Source organism: Emericellopsis atlantica (assembly GCF_019669845.1).
Source record: "Emericellopsis atlantica unplaced genomic scaffold F5Z01scaffold_14, whole genome shotgun sequence".
Classification (NCBI taxonomy): domain Eukaryota; kingdom Fungi; phylum Ascomycota; class Sordariomycetes; order Hypocreales; family Bionectriaceae; genus Emericellopsis; species Emericellopsis atlantica.
Window position 1 is genome coordinate 158,088 of NW_025764716.1, and position 15,060 is coordinate 173,147.

A 15,060-nucleotide genomic window follows, 5' to 3' on the forward strand; every position below is an offset into this window, starting at 1 on the left:
CTTGCACTAATATCTATCATTACTGCGTGTCAAATGGACGCATTATCTATGTCTATATCCAATCTAGTGACTCTTCGGCCATCTCATGACCAAGTCAAACACAACAGCTCCAAGCGATGCCATGATCCGTCATCGCCGTCATCGCCGTCATCGCCGTCATCGCCCAGGGCCCTAGAGGCTAGGCGCCTCCCTTAGGTGCAGTGAGCGGTGCCATCAGCGTGCGTGTGGCAGTTCTCACCACCAGCATCGCCATCGTCAGCGTCGTCCCCAGTCGCGGTAGGCGAGGCACTAGTGGTCGTGGCGGTGCTGGTCTCCTCGTCCTCGTCCTCTGTCTCCTCCTGGGTGCCCGTGCAGCCGGCGCCCGGGACGGCAATATCGTAGGCCCAGGCGTCAATGGCAAACATTTGCAGAATATCCGAGTCGTAGCCAGTTAGCTCGGGCTCCTCCTTGGCCAAGCGCAGGGCGTCGTTGTAGTCCTCGGCATAGTGGTGGACGAGCTCCTCGGAGATGGCGGGCACGTGTAGGACGCGGTGCAGCAGGTCGACGGCCCAGTAGGTGTTGAGGGCCGAGTTGGCGACGGTGAAGCCGTGGGCGCAGACGTCGAAGAGGTTCTTGCGGATCTGGAAGGACAGGTCGCAGATGACGGTCTCCTGTGTGGCATTGTCGCCGCGCCAGTGCCCGGCCCACGCTGGTGTGTGTTAGTCTCAAGCCATCCAGCGGTCAAAGCCTCTCCAGAAGTGACTGTACTTACCATCCTGAGTGGCGCAGTTCTTATCAGGGTCGTCGCAGCGGAAGGTCATGGCCGACTTGTCCGCAGACACGACACGGTCGAACCAGCCAATGGGCACAGCCGTCGACGAGTTGCCAAAGTACTTCTTGACGAGGTCGCTCTTGTCGCCGAAGCGGAGCAGGTGGTCGCGAGCATGCTGGGCCAGCTGCATAGTCTCGTCGAGGGCAAACTCGAGGGCGGCATGCTTGGTGGCGTTGCAGGACTCGTGGATCGGGTACTTGGTCTCCCAGCCTTCAGACCAGTTGTAGACGCTCTTGGACTCGCCGCTGGTCTCGGGACCACTGGGGAGGATAGAGGTGGGCGCCTCGCGGGGGACCAGAGGCGAGGCGGAGGCCGTGGCAGCAGCCAGGAGCAGGGCAACTCGGTACATCATGTTGATGATTGGGTGAGATGGGCTGGATGGAAAGGCTGAAGGAGTCTAAGGGAGGTGTAGGAAGGCAGGTGAGAGGTGAGGTGAGAGGCTGGCTGATACTACCTCAGGCCGGCCATGCGCAGCCTTTTATGCATGCCGTTAAGCTTGATCGTAGCCTTGCCATCAATGGCTCCAGTCTTCCCTTCCCCTCTTCCGTCACCAGCAGAATTTTCGACTGTCCATCTTGTTCTCCTCCTCATCATGACCATCAAGCTCTTGGCAGCCCGCAGGCGATAGGGTCGCTTCATCGTGGTCCAAGTCGAGAACCCTGCCCACGCCATGTGCCGAGTAGTTAGCCTGGGGGCTACCATGTAAGGTTATAAGCTTAAACAGTTTCTCAGTGGTCGAATTGAGTTTTACGATGGAGATTCCGCAACTCAATGGACGATAGAGTTGGTCATCCGGGTTCTCGCACCTCTCCACAGGCGGCATGCATATGTTGTCCATCAAGGGACACACACGGACGCGCCGCGATGGCTGGCTTCTTCTACCAACCAGCTGGCTTCTGCCAACGAGGGCAAGTGGCCAATAATGTCGCCGTGACAAGGAAGATTGCGTCTTTTTCTTCAGTGACGTTATTTTGTCCTCGTCCCTCGCTCATGATCACGACATGGAGTCTTTGCTCCCTCTCGTGTTGGGGTTGCCGTCCCAGATGCTCTCCCACGGCCTGTTGCCCGACACGGTTGTGAGAGCACTGTCTATCGGACTGCGTTGCTGTGTCCAACTCGAGGCGCCCGTCGTCGCCGTCGCTGGTGGTGCCAGCGTGTCGCTGTCCAGCCAGCCTTCTCTCCGTCCGTCCAGCGAGGTGGCGCGCTGCGTCGCATACAAGTCATCGGGCGAGTCCGTGTCGTCTGGATCGTGGCCCGTGAAGAGGGCCAGCTCGCGGTCAAAGTCCAACGTCGTCGACGCCTGCCCCGGCTTCGGTGTGGCGGTCAACCAGGGAGCGTCCGCTGCCTTGTTCTTTGCGCGCAGCTTGGGCATGTTGGCGGGTTTGTCCTTCTTATGCGTTTTGCGTGTCGTGTACGGCGCGACCCCAAACCAGGCCGCATGTCGACTTCGTTCCCAAATAATGTTGACAGACGGTAGGCAGGAGCACATGAGACCGATGCTCAGCTCGAGGATTCTGTTTTGTCAATGAGAGACCCAACACCGGGCAGGGGCGTCATGAGATTCCAACTTACGTCAGGATATTGAGAAGCCTCCAGCCGGCCGTCGTGTCGTGGGAGTACTGCGACTCGACTATCTTGACCAGTCGCCAGATAGTGACGGCGATCGCCACGCCGCCAGCCCCGAGAAGCCCTATGATCTTGATCTTCTTGGCCAGGCTCACGCGGAGCTTGGTGGTCACGATGATGGGGACCGCCATGATCATCACATCCGAGACGACGGCCAGCGCCGCGTCGGCCACAAAGATCCTTCGCTGTGCCAGACAGGTACCCTGGATATCTTGGCGCCAGAAGGATGGAACTGGATCGCAGATGCAGATTTTCAGGATCATGAGGGGGATGAAGGCGATGAGCAGGCCCCAGATGAAGGCGTAGATGACGCGGGCTACGACGCGCTCGACAGCGTACACGCGCGCCGTGAGGAGGAGGAGTGTGACCTTGGTGAAGTAGGCGGCCGGGCAGTAGATGACGGTGTTGGCGTAGAACCATTTGAGAGCCTCTTCATACTGCTCCACGGTGAGATTCCACGCGTGACGGCCAGCACCCGCCTTGATTGCTGTGCGTACGTGTCAGCTCTGGCATACTTGGACAGGGGGATGGAAATCGACGGGGAAGAAAAAGCACACACCCATCGAGCTCGAAGTAACAAAGACCATGGTGGACAAGAAGGCCGCGAGATACATCACGTCCTCAAAGAGGATGCGCTTCATCACGCGCACCCTGACCCATGCTCGCGCCGCAAAGAATATGGCCATCAACCCAGTGCACACGGCCAGGAAGCATATATGTACTGTCTTTCCAGTACTGTGCGAGTTCGTTAGATCAGGTGTCACGCCCGGTGGCGGAGGAACCACGCCTGGGTAATCCGCCCGTATCGTCAGACGCAGGTCGATGACCCCCATTGTGCATCAGCACAGACATGGATGATGAATATGTTGTCGCGTATGGGGAATACGGGGAAGCATTCAATGGCTGGTGATATAGCGTATGGGGGGAAGGGGTCGATAAGGCTGAGGGGACTGGGCGAGTCAAGCCGCGAGAGAAAGTCGTATGAGAATGGGCACCACGGCATGATGAGCCACGATCCCAATGGATTGCCATATCCTCTGTATCGAACTCTTCCCAGGCATCCGGGCACCTGGAGGACGGGCAAGCCTCGAACACGCGGCATGAGTCAGGTGTTGGGCGGCCGTCCCGTGGCGCAAGGAACTGGAAAAGGAATGCGGATAGCGTGATCTCAGGGATCCCCACCATACAAAGCTTATTTATTGTACGTAGTCTTCATAGAAGAATCGCAGGCCACAAAGTACATGTACAAAGGGGGGGAAATGTTCGAGAACATGAGCTGACAGCTGACAGCCCAGTTCGACCGTTCCACGCGTTGCCACCACGTGCAGGACTCGGACTCTGTCTGGCCTATCGCAAGTGGCAGTAATACACTGCGGGCACACTAGTGGAAATGGAATCTCTAGGCTTGAACCTAGATTATGCTGTTAGTGAACACGTGCGTCTCTACGGATTGGCTCTGTGAAGAGTGCAGTGCAGCTACGTACTTTTGAGGGTGTCGTTGACCCATTGAGAACTCATATGAATCGTGGTGAACAAGAGAGCATAAATCCCAGGGCGAGCAAATTATCAATGAGTAAAAGCAAGTGAACCGTACTGTCAATACCACCGACAACATGTGTTTATAGGGTAACCTGGACTTCCCAGGGCATGACGCCATAGTCGGATGGAAATTGGATGGACGGCTCCTGGACTCCAGTGACCAGTCCTTCCATGTCCTGACTCCTGTCCACAGACCTCAGATCATGAGCAGCCTCCACAATACCCGCAGCGCTCTGAACAGTTGGTATAGTCATCCTTCCCATCATCCAAGGCCAATAGACGTGGATCCGAGCTACAAGAGGCAAACTTGCCAGTGGCACTTGCAGGCGACTCAACGCCCACAGATTCCCACCTGTGTCTCAGATCGGCAGGCAGTACATCCCCAACTCCCTCCAGCTGCTCGTAGACCTTCAGCGTTCCCTCGCCATCGATAAGGATCTCCAGCTTCCCATCTCCCGGCTTTGCCGGCTTGCACGCGTCAATGATGTAGTGCAGCAGTGCCGCCAGTCTGCCGAGTGCGGTCTGATTCTCCGACTCCCACGCTTGCACTCTGTCGCGCACGTCGTGAATGCCGACGTCCGCAACGCGGAACCGGCCATAGTCGTGGAAGGCCAGGACAAAGTTGGGAATCTGGGAGATCCAAAGGCGTGGCAGTTCAGCTCCCACGTGGTCATCATGGCGCCTGTGTGCGCCCCGAGTCTTGATGTCGAAGATCTGGGACTGGTCTGGGGCGTGACCGGCCCGCTGGACATGGATCTCTGTCCCAACGACGGGGACTTGCGAGGAGGAAAGCGAGCCGCCAATCGACAAGGCGGCTGTGAGGGCCTCGACTGCGGTAGACGAGGACTCGACGGCTTTTGGCGAAGAAGGCCCTCCTTGATCCGAGTTCGACATTTTTTCGGATTCGACATTCTTGTCCTTTGTGTCTAGATATCCATCCGCTTCGTAACGAACGAGGAGCTTCAGCCCGCCAAAGTTATACGTGATCAGTCGCTGGTGCGATGCAGAGCCCTTCACCACCGGGTCCCACGTGGTGAAGGCCTCGGGAAAGGTGTGCCCATGACCGCGCACATCGGGAATGAGCTCTGTCGGCGAATTCTCTCGACGGACAAGAAAGACGGCATGGCCAACCTTCTGCACAAGCATCCTTACCTTCCTGTCTTCGCCTCGTACAAAGCGAAGAAGGTTGCCTAGCGTGCTTCCGCAGCCGACGAGGTCGACATTGGCTAGCTCAGAGGGCGAGGAGGCTAGGCAGGCTGCGATAGCGGGAGCAAAGGGGTGTTTCGGGAATCTAGCCGCATTCTTGTCGCGATAGAACTGACCAGAGTCTCTTTCGAGTTTTGTATCGTGTCGCGAGGGAGTCCAGCGAGGTGGCTGACCTTGTCGGTGTTATCAAAGGTTCTAGGCGACTCTCTCTCGTTTACTATACAGACCAGGAACGATGATATGGGCTTCGGCTGCCCTGTCGAGCCAGTTGTAGGAAGAGACATAGCGCACATCCGCAATATTTGTCTCTGAGACTTGCTGTCTCTGAACAAGCTCGTCAATGTCTGCCATATGCAGGAATGCCAGACACTCCCCGACAGGAAGCTCTGGTGTGGGCAGAGGAGCGGTTGCACGCCACTCTCGCGAGGAGCTACCTCTGTAGGCTCCTCTTCCTCGATTTGTCCATGTCGCCATTGTGTCTGGGGTCAGCTGCAAAGTCTTGGAACTTGGGGTGCCCAGGCCGGTGTAGATAAGGGGGAGAAAAAATTGAGAAGAATTTGAAAGGCTGGCGAGGAGGTGTTATTAATGCTTTGGCCCTGTTATACGCATGTAGTGGCGGAAATCCGAGAACTTCACTTTCGTCTCACAAGTGAATGAGGCGACCGGCCTCCTGCATACAATTACACGCACATCACAGCCTGGCTGCACCTTTCTGCACATTTGTGCCAACGAAACAGGGTCAAACTGCATACGCTCGACCTACCAAATCAGTTTGATGCACCAGAAGCACATCCAGTCCGTCGTCTTGCAGACCGTTGGTTGGATGCAGCGTTTGGCCAACACGACGGTGAATCAGCCCCTTTGGAAGCACAGTGCAATACGCAACATCGAGGTAGCCCACAGGTCTTTATCTTTCTGAACAACTCGTCAGGCGGAGAGGAGACTTTCTTCCATCGAAAAACCTCTAGCTCATGGGCTGTGCAACACCTAGACACTTACCATGAAAGCTGAAGCCATCACCACCCAGCGCTCGTTGCGCCTGCAGCAGTTCTTTCGCGATGCTCTGTCTGGCAACCGGCCGATCGCCAATTCTCGAGACGCTGGCTTGTTCTTGGAGGCGATTATGGATCAGAGTTCACCAGATTCAACCGTGGAGCGAGTCGTCGGGAGCAACTCTGGCCTCGCGGCGGTGCGTCTCGCTGTACGCGCCGACCTGTCTCTCCCCTTTCTATCTTCCAAGACGCTGCCCTTCTTACGATACCTGTCCGCTCCTGGACTCAAAACCCTGGCGAATGGCGAAATTCTAAGCAGAGCCCTCGAGGTGATTGTCAACCCGGTCACCCTGTGGAAGACCCTCTTCGGCCACTTCGAAGCTGCCGAGCTGGGCACGGAGCAACTCCATGGTTTTATCTGGCTAGCATGCGAACTCGTGGCCAACCGGACAATGACAGAGGAAGACATTCACTCCGATCTATGCCTCATCGCGGAGAGCCCACAAGTCAAAGACTCGGAGGACCCAACGTTGCGTCAGCTCGGCTACCGCATCAAGCATGCCCTCGATCTCGGGGGCCAGCCGCAGACGAGCATCCACGCGCAGATGGGCGGCCCAGGAGGACGCCACGACAATGACCATGCCGATTTCCGCAAGGTTCGCATCTACCCCTCGCGTGACGAGCTGCTTGCGCACTCCCCCCCCTTTTACTTGACAGCCGACGAGGTCCAGCAGGCCGACACGGCCAGCCGGGCCCACGTCCACCTCGACAATCAATTCCGCCTGCTGCGCGAGGACATGCTCGCAGAGCTTCGTCAAGACCTGCAGTCCGTCAAAAAACCCAACGGTAACCCTCGACGGAGCTTGGTACTTGGAGACCTGGTAGCCCACGGAATGCACGTGGGAGACACTGGCGCGGCACGTTTCCGTTTCCAAAAGTGCTCCCTTGCTGTCAAGTGCTTCAAAGGCCTCGAGTTTCTCAATAAAAAGTCAAAGGAAGAGAGAAAGAAATTTCTTAACGAGGAGCACGCGGTCCTTAAGGACCAGTCATTCGGTGCCCTCTGCCACAACGGCGAGATCCTGGCCTTTGCCTTTATCAGTCGCAATGTCGACATGCTGGCACAGAGCCCGCCCGTGGTACTTTTACGATTCACAGACAGCCAGGCCCTCAAGTCAGCCCTTATATCGCTGCAGCCGGGCCTGGGGTTGTCGTCCAATATCAAGTTTATGCTGGTGGACACTCCTGTGTTCGCGTACGAGCCAGTTCTCGATCGACTGCAGCAGATCTCCGAGATGCCCCTGCGAGAGCACCTCTTTGATGACCCTGAGTGTGTGTCCCATGTCGCTCCAGCCTCGGACAGCTTGGAATTCAGGATAGCGCAGATGCGAGAAATGACGGAGAGCATAGCTGATGATCAGGTCGCTAGTTGGCCCCGCAAGAACGCAGCGGATACGATAAAAGTCGATCAAGCTCAACTGAACTCCATCTTGAACGGCTTGTCGCAGGCTGTCGCCCTGATTCAGGGGCCTCCTGGTACGGGCAAGTCATTCATCGGGGCGGAGATTGCTCGACTGCTACATGACTTGTCCAAGCAGCGCATCCTCGTGCTCAGTTACACCAACCACGCCCTCAACCAGTACACGGAGGACCTCCTGGACGCAGGGATTCCCCCACAGCATGTTGTTCGACTGGGTTCCCGGGGAAAATGCACTGATCGGACTCTGCCCCTGCTTCTCTCTAATATGGGCACTGGAACGAAGCTGAACCAGAGTTCGTGGGCCAATGTCAACAGCCTCAAGAGCGAGGCTGGTGATTTCGCAGAAGATATCGAGGAGGCGTTCCAAAGATACATGGGCATATCCTGTGGATGGTTCGAGCTGTCTGGGTACCTCGAGTTCGCGGAAGAGGACAGCGAATTTTATGATGCGCTGCGGACGCCAATGCGCCCTGGCGAGTGGAAGAAGGTTGGTAAGAAGGGCAAACAAATCGGTCCAGACTACCTCTACAACCGCTGGATAAGTGGTCAAGACGCAGGTATTTTCAAAGACGCCGTACAATCCTGGCCGCACATCTGGGACCTACCCAAGACCACCCGCCGAGAGCATCGAGATCGATGGGTCCGCGCCATGCTCACAGAGGTGGTGGAGGGCCTCGCGTGTCTCGTCAATATGTTTGACTCCAAGGTGGCCAAGATCGAGACCTATTTTCGAGAGGGCGACGTGCGGACCGTCCAGGACAAGCGTGTCATGGCCCTCACAACCACGGCCGCAGCCAAGCACAGCAATCTGGTGCAGTCTTTCAAGCCCGACATTATCATCGCAGAAGAGGCTGGGGAGATCCTGGAAAGCCACATCCTGACAGCCATGACGCCCAGTGTCCGCCAGCTGATCCTCATCGGCGACCACAAGCAGCTGCGGCCCAAGGTGAACAACTACAGCCTTTCAGTCGAGGGAAACAATGGGTATGACCTGAACCGCTCGCTCTTTGAGAGACTGATCCTCCTTGGAATGCCCCATACTGTACTCCGCAAGCAGCACCGCATGGCCCCCGACTTGTCCGTTTATGCGCGCCACCTGACCTACCCCGAGCTGCTGGACGCGCCCAAGACACACGATCGCGAACCACCACGGGGCCTATGCAACCGCGTCATCTTTGTAAGCCACGACGAGCCCGAGAGTGCCGAGGAGCGCGTTTCGGACCGGACAGACGCGGGCTCCAAGGGGAGCAAAAGCAACGCGTTCGAGGCGGAGATGGTCATGCGATGCTGCAAGTACATGGGCCAGCAGGGCTACAGCTCGTCGCAGATTGTGATTCTGACGCCCTATCTCGGGCAGCTGCGCGCTTTGATGGATGTTCTGCGGAAGAACAAGCACGATCCGCAGATGAGCGAGCTGGACAGGTTCGAGCTGCTCCGCGCTGGGCTCTTGACGCACGCCGAGGTGAAGGCGGACAAGCAGCCGATTCGGATATCTACCATTGGTCTGTTCTTTTGGGTCTCGTTATTTTGTGACTCGCTGACTGGGTATTAGACAATTACCAAGGAGAGGAGAGCGACATTGTGATTGCGTCCTTGACACGAAGCAACAGTCGCGGGGATATTGGGTTCATGTCGGCCCCTGAGCGCCTCAACGTCCTGATCACGCGCGCGCGCCACGGCATGATCATCTTTGGCAACATGGGGACATTCAAGGCAAGCAAGCGAGGAAAGGCTGTTTGGGAGCCGTTCTTTGATATGCTCAAGACACGGGGCTGTCTGTACGATGGCTTACCCGTCCAGTGCGACAGACATCCGGATCGCAAGGCGCTGGTGCAGAGTGCGGCTGATTTCACGACAATGTGTCCCAACGGTGGCTGTACGGAAGTGTGGTGAGTTGACATCCAGGCAGCTCTGCATTGGCGAGAAGCTAATCAAGATTCTGCACCAGCGACTCGTTGCTCTCGTGTCAAGTCCACAAGTGCAAGTCACGCTGCCATCGTGTGTCGAACCACGCGGAGGTACAGTGCAACAAGCTAGTGCGCAAGACGTGCGCCCGGGGCCACGAGACCAGGACGCCCTGTCGCAGGCAACGTGACGGCTGTAGCAAATGTGCGGAGGAGGACGCGGAGACAGAGCGACAGATACAGCGAGATATCTCGCTCGAGTCGGAACGCCTCAAGAAGCAGGACGCGTACCTGAAGGAGCTGAAGGAGATTGAGGATGAGTTGGATCATCAACGACGCGCGATCAAGTACGCCACAGAGGAGGATAAGCGGAAGATTGTCATTGCTCAGCGAAAGAAGGACCTCGCGGTCTTGCAGAAGACACAGGCACGGTTGCAAGCGCACAAGGAGCAGCAGCAACAACAGCAAGCGGCCTCTGGCTCGGGGCCCGACACAGGAGGTTTGACTCAACAACCCTCCGAAAACTTGGCTTCATACGATGCAGAGACAGCCAACGGCGAATGGGAGCGCATGAAGTCAGTGGAAGGGGCACAGAGCGCGGCGCTGGATACGCTAATGGGCTTGATCGGCCTGGAAGAGGTGAAGAAGGAATTCATCAGCATCAAGACAAAGGTAGACACGGCCTTGCGACAGGGCGTGTCTCTCAGTTCCGAGCGCCTCAGCTGCTCGCTACTGGGAAACCCAGGGACAGGTACATCTCTACGGGAAACGTATGAACATGAACTAACTTGGCTCCAGGGAAGACGACTGTCGCACGCATCTATGCCGACTTTCTCACCAGCATCGGCGCCATACCAGGCGCTGCCTTTGAAGAGACGACTGGTGCTTCGCTCGCCAACAAAGGAGTGACGGTCTGCCGCAAGATGATTGACAGCATGCTCGAGGACGGTGGCGGCGTGGTGTTCATCGATGAAGCCTACCAACTGAGCTCGGGCCACAACCCAGGGGGCGCGAGTGTGCTCGACTTTCTGCTGGCCGAGGTAGAGAACCACCGCGGCAAGCTTGCCTTTGTCCTGGCGGGCTACGCACGCCCGATGGAAGGGTTCTTCTCGCATAATCCGGGCATCCCGAGTCGTTTCCCAATCGAGATGCGCTTCGCAGACTACACGGACGGGGAGCTCCTCCAGATCTTCAACAGGGGCATCCACAAGCGTTTCAATGGCAAGATGGCATGCGAGGATGGGCACCAGGGTTTGTACTGCCGCATCGTGGCGCGGCGTGCTGGCTACGGTCGAGACAGGGAGGGCTTTGGCAACGCGCGTGCTGTCGAAAACACCATCAACGTCATCTACAAGAGACAGGTGAACCGCCTGCGAAGAGAAAGAAGCCAGGGCAAGCAGCCGGACGACTTCTTTTGTACCAAGGAAGACCTCATCGGCCCTGCTCCGGACGACATCCTCTCCGAGTGTCCGGCGTGGAAGAAACTACAGGACCTGTGGGGGCTCCAGTCTGTGAAGCGATCGGTCCTATCACTGGTGGACAGCATCCGGGAGAATTACAAACGGGAACTGGCCGAGAAGCCTCGCGTCGAGTACTCACTCAACAAAGTGTTCCTCGGCAACCCAGGGACGGGCAAGACGACGGTGGTCAAGCTCTACGGGGAGATATTGGCGACACTTGGTTTGCTGTCCAAGGGCGAGGTTGTGGTCCGAACGCCGGCTGATTTCATCGGGGGTGCGCTGGGCCAGTCGGAGCAGCAGACCAAGGGTATACTGGCTGCCGCGCTGGGCAAAGTATTGGTCATTGACGAGGCGTATGGCCTCTACGACGGGTCAGGACAAGGAGGCGGCAGCTCCAAGAATCCTTACAAGACGTCTGTCATCGACACTATCGTCGCTGAGGTACAGAGTGTACCCGGAGACGATCGATGCGTGCTGCTTCTCGGGTACAAGGACCGGATGGAGAGCATGTTCCAGAACGTCAACCCAGGTCTGAGTCGACGATTCCCGCTGGCCACGGCGTTTGTGTTTGACGACTTTTCCGACGCGGAGCTCAGCCAGATCCTGGACAGAAAGCTCGAGCGGCAGGGTTTCCGCGCGACAGGCCAGGCGCGCGACGTGGCCATGGATCTGCTAGCGAGGGCGCGCAACCGCCCCAACTTTGGCAACGCGGGCGAGATTGATATTATCCTGGACGCGGCCATGCATCGATGGCAAGCTCGGAGGAGCCAAGACAAGTCTAACAGGGCGAATGACCTGCTCGAGGCGTCTGATTTTGACGAGCACTTTCACAGGGCTGAGAGTGCCGACACGAACATTCAAAAGCTGTTTGAGGGCACTGTCGGACAGGACGCGCTCGTGGCGCGCCTCCTTGGCTACCAGGCCACGTACAAGTCTGTCAAGGCGCTGGGTCTCGATCCCAAGGAGAGCATCCCCTTTACCTTCCTCTTCCGGGGCGCACCCGGCACGGGCAAGACGACGGTGGCCAAGAAGATGGGCAAGGTATTTTACGACATGGGGTTCCTGGCGACGGCCGAGGTGGAGGAGTGTTCGGCGACGGATCTCGTGGGCCAGTATGTCGGGCAGACGGGGCCCAAGGTGCAGCAGATGCTTGATCGGGCCTTGGGGCGCGTGCTTTTCGTGGACGAGGCGTATCGTCTCGGGGAGGGCTCGTTTGGACGCGAGGCGTTAGATGAGCTCGTGGATTGTCTGACCAAGGCGCGGTACCAGAAGAAGCTGATTGTGATTCTGGCCGGGTACGAGCGTGAGATGAACCGGCTGATGGATGTTAATCCGGGTCTGACGTCGCGGTTCCCCGAGGTCGTGGACTTTCGGGACTTTGCGCCTGTCGAGTGTTGTACTCTACTCCACGTCCTTCTCACAAAGCGGCAGAAGCTGCTGGCGAAGAAGGGGGTCGTCTTTGACCTGGAGATTCTGCGTAATGCGTCTCACGCGCTGTGTTCTGCGATGACAAGGGGGTTCGAGACGTTGATGCAGCAGAGCAGCTGGGCCAACGCACGAGACGTCACGACGCTAGCGGAGAAGATCTTTAACCGTGTGATCCAGTCTGCGGCAGGCACGGAAATACGCCATCTCGCTCTCGAGGAGAATATGGTCGTGCAAGAGCTTCAAGCGATGCAGGATGAGCGGCAGAAGCGAGTCGACTGGGTGAGGCAGGCTGTGCCCCAGGTTGATCCTGGGAGGGTGACGCCGCCGCAGTCTGTTGCAGAGCGAAACAATGAGCCGAGGACTATGCCTGCGACCAAGACGACGCTCGAGACGACAGTCGCGCCGGAGGATGACAACGACCAGCCCCAGGAGACTGAAGCTGAAAGGGAAGAGGATTCTCATGTCTCGCCAGCAGATGACGAGGGTGCACACTCTGCCCGCCGAGACGCTGGTGTAAGTGACGCCGTGTGGGCGCAGCTGCAACGCGATCGCGAGGCCGCGGTGGCCAAGGAAGAGGCGTACCAGCGTCTACAGCAAGAAGCCCGCCACGCGCGAGGAGAGGAGGCCCGGGATCGGATACGGAGGAGGCTCGTCGCGGCGGAGGAGGAGAGGCAGAAGATGCGGGCGTGGCAGGAGAAGCTGGTCGCGCACGGTGTGTGTCCGGTGGGCTATCAATGGATTCCGCAGGCGGGAGGTTTTCGATGCGAAGGGGGCAGCCACTTTGTGTCTCGAGACGAGCTGGAGGCGATGTTTGGGTAGGGGAATGAGGAACCAGCCATTATGCTGCCACTCTGGCACAGACTTGGGTGACAGACTGTGTGCCACGCGAGAGGCCTGAGCAGCGTACATGACAGACTGGTGCGTAATTACTGCGTAGCAAGGTAGGCTCGCGAGCGTGCTGAAAGGGTTATTGGAACCTTTGTGAGTCTGTGACCAGACTGAACTCGATCCCTGCAGGCTGCAAGCCAAGTGCTCGTGATAGGACCCAATACCGTTTTGAGTTGCTACTTTAACTTTGCGTTGGAAACGCCGTGCATGAGACTGCAGGGCAGGCCTTGGTATCGCGAGATGCGTCAAGCCAATAAACAGCTCATCGATGCCTCGGATGGTCCAGTGACCCCAGTCGCGAGCTGATCGTCAAAGTCCCTCTGGCTACCCTGGACATGCGACACATGAGGGTCGAGGACAGAACATGAATCATGTGTCCGTGACTCCGTGATGTTCAGTCCTCAGAGACCAGCGTTGTGCGAGCAGCGCAATCATCTGGCTATGAGCTGCCGGGCCTCTTCACATGTCATCCATCTGCCAAACGCACTGGCGCTGGGTATGACCTGAGGACATGGAAGTTGAGAGCTGGCCTCATTCGATGCATGACCCGGCGCACGCGACCTGAGCGCATTTGCGGGCCATTCCGCCATCCAGCCCAGGAGAGGCTGGAAAGCCCAGGGGCCAGAACCCAGATTACCCCGGCGCTAGCTGATTAGAGTGCGCTGTGCCGCCGTCCTTTTGTCTGTTCTCACTTCTCCTGCAGACCAGAGCCTCCTCCTCGGCAGACCCAGTGATTAATTAGCCTAGCCTCTCCCTGAGGGGGCTGCCAGCCAGCTGGGGGCCAGCCGGCCGCCACCCCGCTCGACGGGATCCTTTGCTGCGCGCGTATTCACACAAGGTCCGGCCAGATCTGGGTTGAGCACCGTGGAGGCGCCGCGAAGGACGCTTGGCGTTGGCGCACCGGGCAGAGAGACAAGACTGCTGGGAGAGGGCGACACGCGAGGGCGCACGTCGAGCCCGCCAAGGCGGCACACGGCTGACTGATAGCCTGAACTGATGCGAGCGGATGGCAAAGATGATCAGAGGCGAGAATGTGCTGATGACAATCCAGAGGCGATACTCGTCCATCCATCCACCACAAATGGGAGGCGAGGGCACGGCCAGCGTCGGTGGTACAGAGCATGTACGCGGTATGACCATCAATGTCTCGGGCCAACCAGGCGCATGTGGCCACAGGTTATCGCCTGCAGAGGTCCTGTTGGTGGTAGCACCGATGGAACCCAGGTGAGTGAAGATGGTGTCGAGCCGATTATGCATGATTTCTTTCCGCCTCCCAGGCCAGTCCAGTCTGTCTGTTTTTAGAGTCTCTGTCCGTACTCCGTATCGGTAGACAGCATCGTCCAGCTGCTGCTGCGCGCGTTTCCGCGGTGGACCCGCATCCCGGCCATGAATGATTGTGACAGATGATTACAGATGGACTGCCGCCATGTGCGACAGTTTACAGTTTGCAGGAGAATGTGACGGTGAGACCCGCCACCAGTGTGGAATCTGTGGATGTTGGACCACCTCCAGGATAAGGACAGTCAGGGAACCCCCAGAGTCCAGTCTGCGTGAGACACAAGCATATCTTCGACAAGGCCAGACCAAGAACCAAAAGTCCATGGCACCATTCCGCATGCGCACCAGGCCCGGGAGCGGCTGGGCTTGGCTTACTGCTTTGGGCAGCCGGGACGATCTTCACTGGTCTCGCTCATTCGTTCGCTGGTGGTGGCTTATCGGGGATGCTGGC

General features: G+C 57.8%; 4 protein-coding genes across 4 annotated transcripts; 1 reads left to right on the top strand and 3 right to left on the bottom strand.

Moving 5' to 3' along the window:
* Window positions 1-128: 128 nt before the first annotated feature.
* Window positions 129-1,258, bottom strand: F5Z01DRAFT_655741 (putative peptidase domain-containing protein). The gene is made up of 2 exons (XM_046263531.1): window positions 752-1,258; window positions 129-688 (listed from the first exon to the last, which is right to left on the bottom strand). The coding sequence occupies exons 1-2, from the start codon at window positions 1,161-1,163 to the stop codon at window positions 192-194; spliced, it is 909 nt and encodes a 302-aa protein (XP_046117948.1). The 5' UTR covers window positions 1,164-1,258; the 3' UTR covers window positions 129-191.
* Window positions 1,259-1,484: 226 nt separating this feature from the next.
* On the bottom strand, window positions 1,485-3,723 carry F5Z01DRAFT_112007 (uncharacterized protein). The gene is made up of 3 exons (XM_046257423.1): window positions 2,997-3,723; window positions 2,384-2,924; window positions 1,485-2,325 (listed from the first exon to the last, which is right to left on the bottom strand). The coding sequence occupies exons 1-3, from the start codon at window positions 3,268-3,270 to the stop codon at window positions 1,806-1,808; spliced, it is 1,335 nt and encodes a 444-aa protein (XP_046117949.1). The 5' UTR covers window positions 3,271-3,723; the 3' UTR covers window positions 1,485-1,805.
* A 176-nt stretch (window positions 3,724-3,899) lies between these two features.
* Window positions 3,900-5,919, bottom strand: F5Z01DRAFT_112099 (geranylgeranyl pyrophosphate synthetase). The gene is made up of 2 exons (XM_046257424.1): window positions 5,410-5,919; window positions 3,900-5,355 (listed from the first exon to the last, which is right to left on the bottom strand). Exons 1-2 carry the CDS (start codon window positions 5,654-5,656, stop codon window positions 4,178-4,180), a joined length of 1,425 nt encoding a protein of 474 aa, XP_046117950.1. The 5' UTR covers window positions 5,657-5,919; the 3' UTR covers window positions 3,900-4,177.
* Window positions 5,920-13,711, top strand: F5Z01DRAFT_687504 (P-loop containing nucleoside triphosphate hydrolase protein). Its single transcript, XM_046266016.1, has 4 exons — window positions 5,920-9,153; window positions 9,204-9,540; window positions 9,600-10,306; window positions 10,354-13,711. Exons 1-4 carry the CDS (start codon window positions 6,183-6,185, stop codon window positions 13,260-13,262), a joined length of 6,924 nt encoding a protein of 2,307 aa, XP_046117951.1. The 5' UTR covers window positions 5,920-6,182; the 3' UTR covers window positions 13,263-13,711.
* The last annotated feature ends 1,349 nt before the right edge of the window (window positions 13,712-15,060 follow it).

Bases quoted from the DNA above. Each gene is read 5' to 3' on its own strand.
- F5Z01DRAFT_655741 (XM_046263531.1), bottom strand. From the start codon at position 1,163: ATGATGTACCGAGTTGCCCTGCTCCTGGCTGCTGCCACGGCCTCCGCC. The intron at 689-751 runs GTAAGTACAGTC...AACACACACCAG, and splicing joins GAACTGCGCCACTCAGGATG to CGTGGGCCGGGCACTGGCGC.
- F5Z01DRAFT_112007 (XM_046257423.1), bottom strand. From the start codon at position 3,270: ATGGGGGTCATCGACCTGCGTCTGACGATACGGGCGGATTACCCAGGC. The intron at 2,925-2,996 runs GTGTGTGCTTTT...ACGTACGCACAG, and splicing joins TGTTACTTCGAGCTCGATGG to CAATCAAGGCGGGTGCTGGC. The intron at 2,326-2,383 runs GTAAGTTGGAAT...TTGACAAAACAG, and splicing joins AGGCTTCTCAATATCCTGAC to AATCCTCGAGCTGAGCATCG.
- F5Z01DRAFT_112099 (XM_046257424.1), bottom strand. From the start codon at position 5,656: ATGGCGACATGGACAAATCGAGGAAGAGGAGCCTACAGAGGTAGCTCC. The intron at 5,356-5,409 runs GTCTGTATAGTA...AACACCGACAAG, and splicing joins AGCCCATATCATCGTTCCTG to GTCAGCCACCTCGCTGGACT.
- F5Z01DRAFT_687504 (XM_046266016.1), top strand. From the start codon at position 6,183: ATGAAAGCTGAAGCCATCACCACCCAGCGCTCGTTGCGCCTGCAGCAG. The intron at 9,154-9,203 runs GTCTGTTCTTTT...ACTGGGTATTAG, and splicing joins GATTCGGATATCTACCATTG to ACAATTACCAAGGAGAGGAG. The intron at 10,307-10,353 runs GTACATCTCTAC...ACTTGGCTCCAG, and splicing joins ACTGGGAAACCCAGGGACAG to GGAAGACGACTGTCGCACGC.